Source organism: Leucopleurus acutus (genome assembly GCF_964270905.1).
Source record: "Leucopleurus acutus genome assembly, chromosome: 18".
NCBI classification, from domain to species: domain Eukaryota; kingdom Metazoa; phylum Chordata; class Mammalia; order Artiodactyla; family Delphinidae; genus Leucopleurus; species Leucopleurus acutus.
The window spans coordinates 21,416,469-21,431,899 of record NC_139160.1 but is presented as its reverse complement, the minus strand read 5'-3'; the positions used below and the strand labels follow the sequence as shown (position 1 = coordinate 21,431,899).

At 40.7% G+C, this 15,431-nt stretch overlaps 1 protein-coding gene across 1 annotated transcript in view; it reads left to right on the top strand.

The window, feature by feature from the left end:
• GTF2F2 (general transcription factor IIF subunit 2) overlaps positions 1–15,431 on the top strand; it is a 156,899-nt gene that overhangs the window by 138,242 nt on the left and 3,226 nt on the right. The window contains exon 7 of the mRNA XM_082859322.1: positions 1,918–2,061. Within this exon, the coding sequence (XP_082715448.1) occupies positions 1,918–2,061 (144 nt within the window). The remainder of the gene's footprint in view (positions 1–1,917; positions 2,062–15,431) is intronic.

The window sequence follows — 15,431 nt, the reverse complement described above, 5'->3', positions numbered from 1 at the left end:
TCCTTAAGTGCATTTTTTTTTCATCTGTTCTTCCATCTTCCTCAAATTGAGAACGCATGGATTTCCCCCTTGGTCATGGGTTTCTCTGGTCTCTCCCCTCTACAGTCTTGCTTCTAGCTCTTCTAGTCACTCTGCTCTTTAGCAATTCCTTTGTAGCTGCCCACAGTTGTTTTCTTTCAGGCTCTTTCCACCCAGAAAATCTTGAGACTAGCTAGATTTCATTCCTCCCCAACAATACAGTCTGTGCCATGCATTTGCACTTTTTTTCAGCATCCTGATCTTGTTCTAGGTAGCTCTGTGCTCTCTATTACTACATTACTACTATTACTACATTTAAAATGCTCAAGGCCCTGTCTGTACATTTTAATACACAAGCCCTAAGAAAGGAATACCTTTTGAAAGAGAGTGTCTTATTTGCCCCATATTTTAGTGTAATACCAAGCACCTAATCTATGCTTAATCTGTTGAGGAGATGAATGGGTTTTGAGTTTTACTCCCAAGATGTACATATCATAAAAATTAAGGCATTCAATTTAGTCCTTTTTCCTTGTATAGCTCCTAATTTTATCTAATTGAAGGACAGATACTTGTTGTCAGTTACTTCTTGCCTCTAATTTGAAAGTCTCTGATATATTATTTAGTCTTGACATCAGTAGAAATTAGACTTTATCTTTTTACATCTCTATTGTTAAAATCCAGAGAATAAGCCTAACTCTATGAAGCTGGAATTTGTGCCTAATTTAGTTGTACATTTTGAAACGTATTTCACTGTCTTTGAAGCTAGTCTCTAGATTATAGAGACGCACAGAAGATTGTTCTGTTGGCAGCTTTCACCCCCCCTTCTGATGCTGTATTTACCAGGTGGGCTGCTGCAGTTTATACACATGTCCTATAACATATAGTTCCTGAGGCTTTATCAAAATAAAGTTTTTCTTGGGCTTCCCTGGTGGCGCAGTGGTTGGGAGTCCGCCTGCCGATGCAGGGGACGCGGGTTCATGCCCCGGTCCGGGAGGATCCCACGTGCCGCGGAGCGGCTGGGCCCATGAGCCATGGCCGCTGGGCCTGCACGTCCGGAGCCTGTGCTCCGCAACGGGAGAGGCCACAACAGTGAGAGGCCCGCGTGCCGCAAAAAAAAATAAATAAATAAAATAAAGTTTTTCTTAAAAAAAAAAATTAAAAGCTTAATCAACTGACGTGAATGCAAGTAAGTTGCACGTTTTCAATAAAAAGGTAATTTTTTTACAAATGCACATGTCTCTGGAAGGTAACACTAGGAGAGAGTTTATACACTCTCTTCATGTCACTGCTTACTTCATCTTACAGAAGAAGCAAGTTCAAAGAGGTCACACAGTTGGGAGGAGAAAAGGCCTCCTGTCACCTCCCATGTGCTTTCCTTTTTACCAATGTTCCCCAAACTTTTCATCCCTAGAGAACCTGTTCTATGATCTGCCTGCCCCTCAACCCTCTTCCTGCCCTGAAAAACTCCAATTTTGAAAGATGTGGCCTACCAAACTGCATGTAGCAGATAAACTGTTTTACTGAATTTCGGGTAATCAAAAACAAAGAACTGCAAGTTAGACTTTGTGATCAACATGAGCTAACTGGTGGCCACGCTGAACTGATATAATTTCGGTAAAGAAAGGCTTTTTGCGAGGAAGTGGACACATTATGTAAAGCTTTAGGGAATAATGAAAACGGGTTACAGATGGGCTTTAGTACCTTCTTAGAGCCTTAAAGGTCTGAGGAGCCCTGGGAGCAGCGAGGACCCCAGGTACTGAACCACCACCCTTTGACCTGCTGCTTTGCAGCTTAAAATCTAAGTGTCACGTGGAGGACTGAAAAGAGAGTGCCTGTGTTTCAGAGTGAGCATGTTGAATTAATGCCTTCCATTTTTTTTTTTTTGCTTTTTGCACCTAGATTGAATATGAAAGGAAAAAGAAGGAAGATGGGAAACGAGCTCGAGCTGATAAACAACACGTTTTAGACATGTTGTTTTCGGCCTTTGAGAAGCATCAGTATTATAATCTTAAGGACTTGGTGGACATCACAAAACAGCCCGTGGTATGTATATGCTCACATTGATCCTTTAAATACGTCCTGCTTCAATAATACAGCTTTCCTGAAGAGAAGTGTATCGTAAATGAGTAAGTTCACTTGCACCTATGCTGATGTCAGGTTTTGTTTCAACACGGAAAAGATGTCTCAGTGTAGCCTTTTTCCCCCTCCCTCCCTCCCTCCCTTCCTCCCCCCCCTCCTTTCCTCCCTTCCTTCCTTCCTTCCTCCCTCCCTCCTTCCCTCCCTTCTTTCCTCCCTTCCTTCATTTTGTTTTCTTACCTCAGCTTCATTGTTTTCAATTTTAAATACATTTAATATCAGTAGTTCCATGTGAAGAAAAGGTGGATTTGTCCTCCTTTTTACTGATCCTTGACTTTAAGCCTGGAGTCTCTTTGTTTATATCATTTCTAGTCTGTCTTTTGTTCTCTTACCTCCCTCCAAAAAAGCTCAACTTGAAGAGTTGTATGGGTCTTTCACGGTGAATGTTTATCCCCGTTTTGTGAACTGTTCTCTGTGGATTTTTTTTTTTTAATCAGAATCTATCTAGCACTAACGTTAGGTCTTTTTAAACTTGAGCTGTACTGCCTCACAGTGCTTGTTGAGATTATGATTGCGTTGGGCTATTCTCCATTTTCAAGGAAAATTTTAATAAATTGATGTTTTAGAAAGTTTTTGTTTGTTCTGTAAGTAATCATTTTTAATCACTTCTCCAGACTCTTGTGCCTATTTGCTAATAATTTGTGTTTCTAATCCATTTAAAATGTTGGTAACAAGTAAGGGATTTAAACCCTTTCTCCAGCCTTGGGTCACATTTCCTTCCATTTAACTTTCTCACACCTGAGGTTAGCAAAGTATCAAATTGAATTATATTTTAGTATTTTAAGTCTTTAAGTATTTTAGTATTTTAAGTATTTTACCTAAAGTATTTTACTTTACAGATTTTTAAAAATTAGATGGAAACCCCCTTGTTTTTGTCCTCTTACCCACTTTGCTTTATTATTTTGTCCGCTTTGCCAGGATAGTCAAGAGTATGTTAATTCTAACTGCTCCATTTATTTGCTTCAGAATATGTAACAAGATAACTGCTTTTGTAAAATATTTTAACATAAACGGCTTGGTATAATTTTTTTCTGATTTATTCAAAGCTTTAGGAAATTATTTCTGAAACTTCAGTATTGATGGTACGGCTTCCCACTTCTGTAGAGATTTCTTTACTGTTATAGTTCATCCTTTCACTTTTTCATTAAGAAAGAAATTTGAATTCCAAAAGACCTCAGTACTTTGTTGTTGTTTTTTTTTTTTTACCAGAGAGGAGGAAAGTGCTCATGCCGGCAGTATTATCAACTCATCTTAATGACTTTGCTCCCTTCAGCATCAAAGCCTTAGAAACAGCATTCCAAGCTAGATAAAAAATTTGAAATAGAATAATTCATAAGCTAAGCTCTGTTTCTTCTGGTTTTAATGAAGTTTACCTTTGTATTTTATATATACATGAAAAGGCCATTCCAGAAATTCTGGATGCAAACAGTATATTCTCATAGAATAACACACACACACACACACACACACACACACAAAATTAGATATGGGAAAATAAGTGTTTGTAGAGGGCCATTCAGATGATACTAGGGAAAGCACTTTCTTTGCCCTTAACATGGGATGACATATTTTTAAAGTTTACTCATTTTGCATCAAAGAAAAGGGATAACTAGTATTTCTCTCAATCTTTGTTCTTCGGATAATTTTTACATGGTGGAACTCAGTGAATCTCTTATAATAGAGCTTCTTCATTCATGGTCAGTAGATGGGCTTTAGGAGATCCAGCAACGCCCTGAATATGTACAGAAATGTGTGGATTTTTCTGGAGAGCAGATTTATAGTTTATATCAGATTCTCGTAGAGAGCCTGGGAACCTCAAAGAGCTTGAGACCCACTGACCTAGAAACAATTATTTTATAATAGTTTTATTATTTAGGGACTAAATTGCCTCGGCAAGCGTAAAGTTTTTGAAGGCAGGTTTGTATATTATTCATATCCCTAAATATTCCTACATTCCACAACACAAACATAGTAGCAATTCAGTAATTGATTTAAGAATCAGGAGATGGCCCATCCTCTGTATTTAAAGACCACCATATTTTCCTCAGGTGGATTTTGACAGGCCTCATGTCGTTTATGGCAGGAGCAGGGTAGAAAGAGCCATCTCGAGAAAGCATGGAATGCCAGAGCTACCGTTATCCTCGCGTAGAGGGGAGGAGAGGACAGGAAGTGGTCAGCGTTGATTCCAGTCCTGCCATACCTCAGTGGGATCTGGAGAAGTCACTTCCATTGCTAAAACTGAGGAGTTGGACTGGATAATCCTTGTGAACCCTTCCAGCTCTCCATCTGTGATTCTCTCTTTCTCCTATTTCATCTCCTCCTCTCCACCTCCCACTCACATTTGAACTGAGTTGGCAAAGCCCCCGACCTAGAAAGAAAGTGGCCAGAGCCCAGCTCTCCTCTGTGTAGTAACTATCACCTTTAAAAGGTTCACAGGGCATAAATCAGTCTGTACTAATTGTCATGAATATACCCTTATTAATTTGATTTTAGTCTGAGCAATACCAAGAGAATGAAGGAACCCAGTGTCGCATGAAGGTCAGTGATCCAGGAAAGAGATTTCCTGGTATGATGGAAAGAGCACGGGACTGGAAGTAATAGGATCTCAGTTCAAGTCCCAGCCCTGCCATTTAGCCAAAGAGTCCTAGGTATTTAAATGTATTTAGTGTTTAATACATGATATAATTTAATATTTAATTTACTTAATATATGACATTCTTAATATAAAATTTACCAATATATTCAAATTAAATGTTTATCATATTATACTTTGTAAATATGTTTTTAAAATACCTAGTTTACAGGATCCTTATAATAATTAATGTTTATGAAAGTTGCGTTTGTCAACAGCAAAGTATTTTACTATTATTATTAGTATTATTAAACAAATTTTTGAGCCCTGTGTAAAAGGGAAGAAAAGAGATCTTCTTTGTGTTAATCAGTTCTTTAGTGTATGCGTTTAATGACATGCTCTTGTTTTCTTTTTTTTAATTAATTAATTTATTTATTTTGGCTTTGTTGGGTCTTCGTTGCGGTGCACAGGTTTCTCATTGCGGTGGCCTCTCTTGTTACGGAGCATGGGCTCTAGGGGCCCACGGGCTCAGTATTTGTGGCACGTGGGCTCTAGAGTGCATGGATTTCAGTAGTTGTGGCACGTGGGCTCAGCAGTTGTGGCTCGTGGGCTCTAGAGCGCAGGCTCAGTAGTTGTGGCTCACCGGCTTAGCTGCTCCGCGGCATATGGGATCTTCCTGGACCACAGCTCGAACCCGTGTCCCCTGCATTGGCAGGCAGATTCTTAACCACCGCACCACCAGGGAAGTCCCTGCTCTCATTTTCCAATGGCGCCCAGTGCCACTTTTGATACCAAGTTTCTAACCGTGAAGTGTATTGCTTTAATACCTCCTCTTTGTTATTAACACTACTACTGTATTCTTAAGTTACCATCTGCTTTCTGACCTTTAGAATGTCATTTTTGACATTCTGAGTGAATCTGAAGTATTTTCTTGTTTTTCCAGTTCCTTCCCTTCTATATTCTTCTTCCTAAAAACCTTCACTTCTACAAGCAAAATTATTGATTAGAGAAACCGCCCTTAAGGGCTAGCCTTTTTCTCTCATTCGCAGATGTGTGACTTGCATAAGCAACCAAAGAATTAAAGTTACTCATTCAGGGCAAATAAGCCCATTTTATTAATATGCCAGGCTCTGGTAACTGATAAAAAGTTGGAAACACGGTATCCATTTAAAGAAGTGTTCTTATGCAGTTTAAATTTTGACCTTTTTCCCCTCTCTAAAGTAAACTATCAGGGGAAGCCTATTATTTCTCTCCGGGCAGTCTTTGCTCTTTCACCTTGAATGTGTTATGTCTAGTCTTTCTTCATATTTTATTATATCTGTAAAATAGAAGCATAATATCATTTCCTTCAAAAATACAAACCAGGGCTTCCCTGGTGGCGCAGTGGTTGAGAGTCCGCCTGCCGATGCAGGGGAGACGGGTTCGTGCCCCGGTCCGGGAAGATCCCACATGCCGCGGAGCGGCTGGGCCCGTGAGCCATGGCCGCTGGGCCTGCGCGTCCGGAGCCTGTGCTCCGCAACGGCAGAGGCCGCAACAGTGAGAGGCCCGCGTACGGCAAAAAAAAAAAAACAAAACACTAGAAACTGTATATAATTGCTCCCTTTGAAACACCAAACTGCGAAGACCATTTTGAGCCCTAGCATACTGTTCTCTTAACACAGCACCCATTTCCCAGTGTTTCTCTAAACATCCATTTGTATTAGAAGTGTCGTCGAAAATCAGCTCTAATTATAACTGAACCTCTTCATTTCCTTATGCTCTAAATCCACCCAATTTCACGTCAAGATTCAGGGAAGTTTATCTTTAATTATTGATGACCCTTCTAAATCAGCAGCCCCAATCATGTCGATCCAGTGGACCATTTACTTTTCAATTCAGTGTATGTAATTGAACAGTTTGCATGCTTTTATAAAGTAAGTTCAAATCAACAAGAAAAATGAGGCAGAGATTTGCATGGCTTTGATTGTGAAGCAGCTTGGTGCCCGCACTTCAAATTGCCTAGCACTAAATAATGCTGAACAGACTTGTTTATTTGCCCAAAGTAAGCTTTTGATAAAACCGATGCAGCAATAAGGTAGTGTTAACATAATCCTCAGAGTTTGTTTCCAGACAGGCCTAAATAAAAGCTTGAACAGAAATAAGTGAAATTTGGCATCAGTGAGATATAAGAAGATATGCTTTTTTAAAGGATAAAATAGTTAGGGAATTTGATATACTGAGCATTTCTCCTGTCAAAAAAATAAAATTTTATTTACAAGTATATGTTCCTATAGATCTGTGAATTGGTAGGGACTCTTTCAGCTGCAAGAAAGAGAAACTCAGCTCAAACTAGCTTAAACAAAAATAGAATTTATAGGCTCCTGTAGCTGGGAAGTTCAGGAATGCATCTTGCTTTAGACATGGCTAGATCCAGCTACTAATATTATTTAGTTAGAACTGTCCCTCCCCATCTCTCTCCTCATCATTCTGTGTGTTGTCTTTATCCTTAGGCAGGATCTTGCCATGTGGTAACAAAGTGGCCTCCTGAAGCACCTCACAGCTAGCAGCCTCCAAGCAGAAAGACAATATCTGTCCTGATGATTCCAGCAAAAGCTCAGGGAAGATTTTAATTGCCCTGATAGGGGTTGTATGCTTATTCCTGAGCCAAGGGTACGGAAGTCCATCAACCGAGCCCACTGCCTCTCCCACCCTTGTGCCACACTGCTTGGTACAGAAGTAGCACCTGATGAGTCATAGTCATTTGATTGTTACCTCAAATTTAGTTTGTTGAAAACAAAACTCTTGATTTCTACACCCCTCCAACCCCGACCCCCCAGACTTCCCCATTGCAGTGACACCACCATTCCCCAAGTTGCTCAAGCCAGACATCTGTACTCCTGTTTCCTCTTCATGATATCTATATTACACATTATGGTACATATATATCATATATGTGTTATATATCTCTGGCTCAGGATCTTAAAAGATAAAAGTAATCCTGGAGATAATCTCGTCTAAATTGTAGTCCCAGAGAAGGAAGTTGCCTAGTGGCTTGAAGGCATCTCTTACCACATTGCCTCTTCTATTCAGACATGTGTATACAACCAAAGACAAGCAAAGAAAATGTTTTTCTGACAATAGGAGCCCCTTTTTAATGAGCAGGGGGGAAGCTAATTTCTCTCTCAGGCAGACTGCTTTCAAATGTCTGTGTTATTAAGAATCACTAGGCTTCCCTGGTGGCGCAGTGGTTAAGAATCCGCCTTCCAATGCAGGGGACACGGGTTCGAGGCCTGGTCTGGGAAGATCCTACATGCCGCGGAACAACTAAGCCCGTGCGCCACAACAACTGAGCTTGCGCTCCAGAGCCCGCGAGCCACAACTACTGAAGCCCACACGCCTAGAGCCCGTGCTCCGCAACAAGAGAAGACCCCGCAATGAGAAGCCTGTGCACCGCAACTAAGAGTAGCCCCCGCTCGCCCTAACTAGAGAAAACTCGCGTGCAGCAACAAAGACCCAACGCAGCCAAAAGTAAAAATTAATTGATTAATCAATTTTTAAAAATTGTATCGTTAAAAAGTTGAAACCAACTTAAAGAAAGAATCATCATCATTAATCTAAGCTAAGTACATAGAGAATGGAATCTAAGCTTTATCTTAGCTCATTCAATTTCTAATCCAAAGTAAAAATGTTTTTTTTTAATTTTTAATTTTTTTATAATTTATTTATTTTTATTTATTTATTTATTGCCTGTGTTGAGTCTTCTCTTGCAGCGCGCAGGCTTCCTCTAGCTGCGGTGAGCGAGGGCTACTCTTCATCACGGTGCGCGGGCTTCTCATTGCGGTGGCTTCTCTTGTTGTGGAGCACAGGCTCTAGGTGCACGGGCTTCAGTAGTTGTGGCACGTGGGATCAGCAGTTGTGGCTCGCAGGCTCTAGAGCACAGGCTGAGTAGTTGTGGCGTACGGGCTTAGTTGCTCCACGGCATATGGGATCTTCCCGGACCAAGGCTGGAACCTGTGTCCCCTGCATTGGCAGGCAGATTCTTAACCACTGTGCCACCAGGGAAGTCCCCAAAATGGGTTTTTTTACGTGTTTGAAGTTCATTCCCAAATGTACTACTGAATAATGCTGTTTTTATTATAATGTCTTGTTCTGACATATGCTTTCCCTTTTTTACATGATTCCTTTTTCTTCTTTTCCCCTGAATCTTTATCATTTCCTTTCTGTTCACATATTTCCTTCTATTCTCTCTTCATGTCTCCTATAACTGGAAGTTTTCAGTTTTGAATGGTACTACCAAAACTAAAAAGACCACCAATTTCCCAGCAGAGCATATTAGCTAGTGACAGCCCTCTGTGAGACATTTTTTTTTTTTTTTTTTGGCTGCGTCAGCTCTTTGTTGCAGTGTGTGGGCTTCTCTCTAGTTGTGGTGCGTGGGCTCAGTAGTTGTGGGACGTAGGCTTAGCTGCCCCACGGCCTGTGGGGTCTTAGTTCCCCGACCAGGGATCAAACCAACGTCCGCTGCGTTGGAAGGCAGATTCTTAACCACTGGACCACCAGGGAGGTCACGAGATTTCCATTTTAAAAAATAATTATTTGCAGTGGCTGGTTAACTTAGTTGGTTAGAAGGTGGTGCTAAAAAATAACTATTTGCTTGTGAATTTGAGCCTTAATTAAAAGTTTTAGAATATGAAATGTCATACTAAAATAAATTATTAACTATGTTGAATATAAAAGGATAAAAGTTAAGCACATTTATGAAATTTTAATGCTTTCCTTATGAGTAGAAGGTTCTAATAACTAATAGATTTACTACTAATGAGTTTATTATGAAATAGTAACGTTTTCTCTTTTAATTTATTGTACGGTTTGTTTCAGCCTTTTTACTGTTTTTTCTTTTTTACCTTATTTCTGCATGGGGTAAAATTGGGGGTGAATTTACTAACATAACCAATTGAGTCCATATTTTACGTGAGATATTACGTAGGTAACAGCAATATCTGACATAGGCTCCCAGTATGCAAAATTGGGCGTTATTTACATACAGAATTTACATAGAGTTTTAAATTAAGCAGTAGGCCACACAATTTATGTTTATTCTGAAAAATGTCATTATTCATAAAATCTCTTTCTCCACCCTTCCAGTCCCATTTAATTTTAAAGGGAGGGAAAAGTAGATGTTGAAGCTCATTAACTGCTTTCTCCTGATTTCTTTATTTAGTCCCTGAGCAAGCTAGAAGGAAGGACTTGTTTTAAGCTTGCCATCCTTATGGGAATTATCTTTTTTTTTTTTTTTTTTTTTTTTTTGGCGGTACGCGGACCTCTCACTGTTGTGGCCTCTCCCATTGCGGAGCACGGGCTCCGGACGCGCAGGCTCAGTGGCCATGGCTCACAGGGCCCAGCCGCTCCGCGGCATGTGGGATCTTCCCGGACCGGGGCACGAACCCGTGTCCCCTGCATCGGCAGGCGGACTCTCAACCACTGCGCCACCAGGGGAGCCCCATCAATCCTTTTTTAATCCTTAGCCAGCAAACCTTTTATCTACTGTTGCCTTAAAGTAAAACTTTACTATCTATTCCAAATATTTTAAGGGTGAATAATGCTTCATTGTTGAGAATACTAGCTAATTTTCTAAAAATTCTTTATGGTAAAATATATACCTAAAGAGTCTCATTGCTTGCCATTTAATTTCGAGCAATATTTTCAAGTGGACTAATAATAACTCTGCCAATTGATATCTTCTTATTTTTTGTACGTTCTAAACTACTTGTCACACCAAATGCACTAATAGGTAGTTTCCATGGTTCTAAATGCAAGAATTCATATTTATATTTCAATAGGAATTTTTTTCATCTTTATTAAGTTTTAGATATCTTTGTATGTTCCTAGTTAACACTTTTAACATTAACTGTATGAATATATGTATGTTTTTTTCCCCCAGTTGGAAGCCGTCATATCCCAGCCTTGGAATACCCTGCAGTATTCCAAGGTTAAGTTATGTTTAGCATACAAATAAACTAATACAGTTTAGAAGGCACGTCTTTAAACATATAGTTAAAATGAAAAGTTTTGGCCCAAAGGAAGTAAACTTTATCTGAAATATGGAAGTATGTGAATCATTTGCGACTCACTGCTGGACAGATGAAGTGTTAACTAAAAGTAAGATGATTTACCAGCACATGAATATTAATGCAGTGATAAATTTCTTCTTTAGAATTTGGATTAAGCCATAAAGTAGGGCTGGGAGTGGGTAGAGTTTGTGGCTTGGCCATTTCATTACCGATCATCTCTCTGCTTCTTAGAGTTTTACAAAGGGAGGAATGCAGCCTGTGGGACCCTGAGAGGAGGACAGGGTGGAGACTAGTATAAAAAGAGAGGTGAAACCAGAAGGAAAAGAGGAGAAAAGTGCTGAGATGGCCCATGTTCCAGAGATGCCCTCAGTACCATCTTCCCTCTCCTGTTCACAGTTCTCTCTGTCTAAAGGAATGAAACATAGGTTGCCTTTGTTCACAGCTTATGTATAATGTGCAGTTTGTTTATCTTTTTAATGAAAGAATTTTGTGCCTTGGAGCCACTAACATCTTCATCAGTAAGTCCTCTGTTCTGTTAACCTTGTTTAAAGGAGTCACAGTCAGTCACATGAAAATCACATAAATATGAAGTGATACTTTGAAATTATCACATAACTGATCATGAATGCCCTTGCCTCCTGGGTCACTTTATAAAAATCAGGTAGCAGTTTCCCTTTGGAGACTCTGTTAACCAGTGCCATCTTTGGTATTGATTTACATGATGCACATTTATTCCAACCTTTTTGGGGAGATTTTGTGATGATAAGTCTAGTAGGGTTATATCTTTAGCTTATCTAAAGCATTATTATTTGGTGATCAGCTCTCTGTCAAAGATATATGTTTTTTTATCAACTTCTAGGAATTTAGTTATAGTTAGTTTATTATTATGTATGTTAATGCTTAACACTCAAATGCCCGATCAAATGAAATGCAGATAAATCTTCCATTTGGCTGGCAGAGCAGTAGAGGAAAAGATGATATGAAAAATGGCAGAGGTGGAAGCTGGTAAGGAGGGAGAAGAAGAGAGGCTAAAATAGTAGGCTGCTGTGCCCTGTGACCCTACACAGGTTTGTCTTGATCTTGGGGGAGAGATCAGGAATTTGATCTGTGAATTTCCAGCTTTTTGGCCACCACCATTTTGTCTTGATCCACACATGCACACCACATCCTACTCACTAGACCTCTCTGCTCCAGTATGTGCTTTGCCTTTCCCTTGCAAGGAAGGTGTAATGTTCTGTCCCCTTTTTCTCTGCATTCGGGCTTGCTGTAAATACCCTCCCACACATCTCTTTGATGAAGAATTGCTGGACCTGAGCCAATTTATTATCTCAGATCTTGTTCTGCAGAACTGCCCACAGTTGGTAATGAGAAATCTTTCCAATCCTATGTGACATAAAGGTGATCTACTCAGTTCTGGAATCTGGTGTTTAAAATACAAGTGATGAGGCAGAAGATTAAATTGCAAGATCAGTGTTTAGAATTAGTAAGAGGAGAACTAGTTTCCCTTGATCCCTGCACAGACTTGCCATTCAGTTCAAATGATCAAATGTACGTCCTCAAAGAACCTAACATCTTGACTCCGGCTGGGTTAGGTGCCCCTTCCAAGTGCTCCCATAATGTCCTGCGTGTTATGTCCTATTACTGTGCTTCTGTTTTAATTTATGATTGCCTGCTTATATGCCTTTGTTTCCCCCATTTAACACCCTGATCTTCAACTGTGAACTCTGTGAGGATGACTGCACACTGTGTGCCACTCAGCCTGATACTAGAATAAATATTAGTGTGAAGGTATACATTTTTTAAAAGGAAAGTTAGATTACCAATTAATCTTCAATCCTGCTAAAACCTTTAAAATCTCCACCTCGGACTTCCCTGGTGGTGCAGTGGTTGAGAGTCCGCCTGCCGATGCAGGGGACCCGGGTTCGTGCCCCGGTCCGGGAAGATCCCACATGCTGCAGAGCGGCTGGGCCCGTGAGCCATGGCTGCTGAGCCTGCGCATCCGGAGCCTGTGCATCCGGGGCCTGTGCTCCACAACGGTAGAGGCCACAACAGTGAGAGGTCCGCGTACCACAAAAAAAAAAAATGTCCACCTCAGTTGGCTTTGTCTCAAATAATATTTTAGCACTATAATACAGATTTTAATAGTAAATGTCATTCAGATTCAGGTAATACAGTTTAATCAATTTTTATTTCTCAAACCGGGTCATTGCCCTATATGTTAATGAGATGAAAAATGAAAACAACTAGAATTAGAGGTTTATTCCTTTGGGCCTTCTAAGTGATCTCCCCACAGCCAACCACACTGTCCAAAACCCTCTTAGCTCCTTACTCTTAAGCACACCCATTTCACTCACTATCAGTGCGCTGCAGCTCTGATGTGCAGTCGGGCCCTGCAGTGGGAGCACAGGGTTTGATGGGAGAGATAGACCCGTACACAAAGAGTTATAATATAGTTGAGGGCTCTCCCTGAAGTAGGTACAGTGTGAAATGAAGATCTGAGAGGTAGGACCATTAGGGAAAGTTTCTCTGAGAAAGTGACATTTGTGCTGAGTCGGAAAGGATGAGGAGTTCAGATCTGAGAGAAGGGGATGCGCATTACAGGGAAAGGGTATAGGGCACATGGAAAAAAACCAAGAGCATGCAGACGCAGAAATGGCAAGTGCGCGTATGGGGAGGTGTTAGAGAAAGAGGCCAAAGGGCAAACACAGACCTGGGTGGATGCCTGTGAAAGAATTTGGAATTTAACCTTTAGGCCAAAGGGGAAGTCAGAGGAAATTCTGAAACAGAGAAATGACATAATCTCACTGTTCTCTACCTATGTCTTTCCTTCAAGGATTTTCTGACCTTGTTTTTCTGTATTATTACTACCACTTTCTCTGCTAATGCTTTGCGCCAAGTTAATTCATTTAGTTACAGTAGAATGGTCTTAGGTTGCAGTTTGGAACATTCTCAAACTTCAGAAGTTTGCCCCTCCCTCCCCAAAAGATTTCTGTACCATGCTAGATATGGCGACCCTCATCCCATCTTGTTACCTGACAGATTGACAGACTGTGACTGTCTCATTGCATTCTTATTGTTAAAAAAGAAAAAAGAGCGACATCTTTATAAAAAACAAATAACTCCATAACCTTATTATACTATTGATAGTTTAATAAAGTGAGGGTGGGCTATACATGAAGACAACTGAATTTGTACCCTTAAGACTTTCTTAATATTTTGTGTTTAACCCTTTCTAGGCTTTTCATCTTCTGTTTCCAGATTATAAATAACCCTGCTAGACTGGAAGTGAAGAGCATCTGTCAGGCAGCCACCATGCTCCTGGCGCTTGTTCTGTTCATTTCTGACCCATCACAGTGCGTCCACAGTTGCGCGATTGTTTGTGCCCAGGGTCTGGCCATTCTCACAATAAACTATTCTTTGGAATTTTACAAAGAAGTCATTCATGGCACCTAAACTGTAAATCAAAGCCCAACCCATCATTTTCCACTTACGAATCCTGTTTATTAGAAAGTAGTTTACGAACAGTGTCCCATTTTTTTCGATGCAATCTAAAGTAGCAGATGGCAGGCGTGCACATTACCTGGCTGTCTGAAGCTCACCTGAGTAATTCGCTTACTCCTTACGGGTGGGTCCTTCGGTGAAGCCAGCTGCAGAAGGTGTGGGAGGCAAGCAGCCTTCTCCTGGGGAAACCCAGGCCTCCTTTGGTTCATTGCTGCCACCTGCTGGGACCTGGCTGCCGGGATGGGGAGGCTGCTCCAGCGAGAGCTGAGCCATCCAGGGCTGTTTGAGGGACCCGTACGTAGTTCCAGTGCTGAACAGGTGGCCCTAAATGGAAGTACGTTATCAGCTGTAGAGCATCATACCAGTCTGTGTAAGGTGGTGTTAGGTGACGTTGATTCACGCATACTCTTCAGCAACAGTGAGGCTGAGAAAACTAAGTAATACTTCGAGGACCCAAAGGTGCCAGACTATTAGAGCCAGGAGAATCCCTTAAGCAGGTGCTGTGGATTTTAGTGTAGTTAAATCAGGCTCCTGGGGGCTTGGGAAATGCATAGTCCCGTGCCTAGCCCCAGAGATTTTGATTCACTGCTCTAAAATGGGGCTTATCTCACAGGCTCCCCATGAGGTTCTGATGCAGATAGTCTAGCACCACACTTGAGAAAGGCACTGCCTTAAACATTATCAAGGTAAGAGCTTCTCAGCCATTTTTCTAATTAGTGCCTCATTTCAGTAAATTTTAAAAATTTACATATATTACATCTTCCATCCATGGGATGGGTCACTGTAATGTACCTGTAACTGGTTCTTTGAAGCATACACATAAAAATTATTGTTGGGTTGGTTGGTTCTGCAGCAAAAAAAGAAAAAAAAAGTCCGTTTTAAATGATTAACTTTTCTGTCTTCCCCAAGAAGGAAGTACTGTAATTTGTATTGATCAGTCTATAGTGAAATGCTTTTTCACCTTGGGCATTGGCAAGCAACGGTGGGGTTTGATATTACATTTGTCATAGCCATCATTTTCATGACTGTAGTAAGCATTCGGGTAATACTGAATTTTCAGGTGCCGGAAATACCATAATGCAGTGTTCTGCCCTCCGTCATCACTCACCTCTTTCCTTTGGTGGAGCCAAGCACAAGAAAGCTGCAGCCCCCAGAAG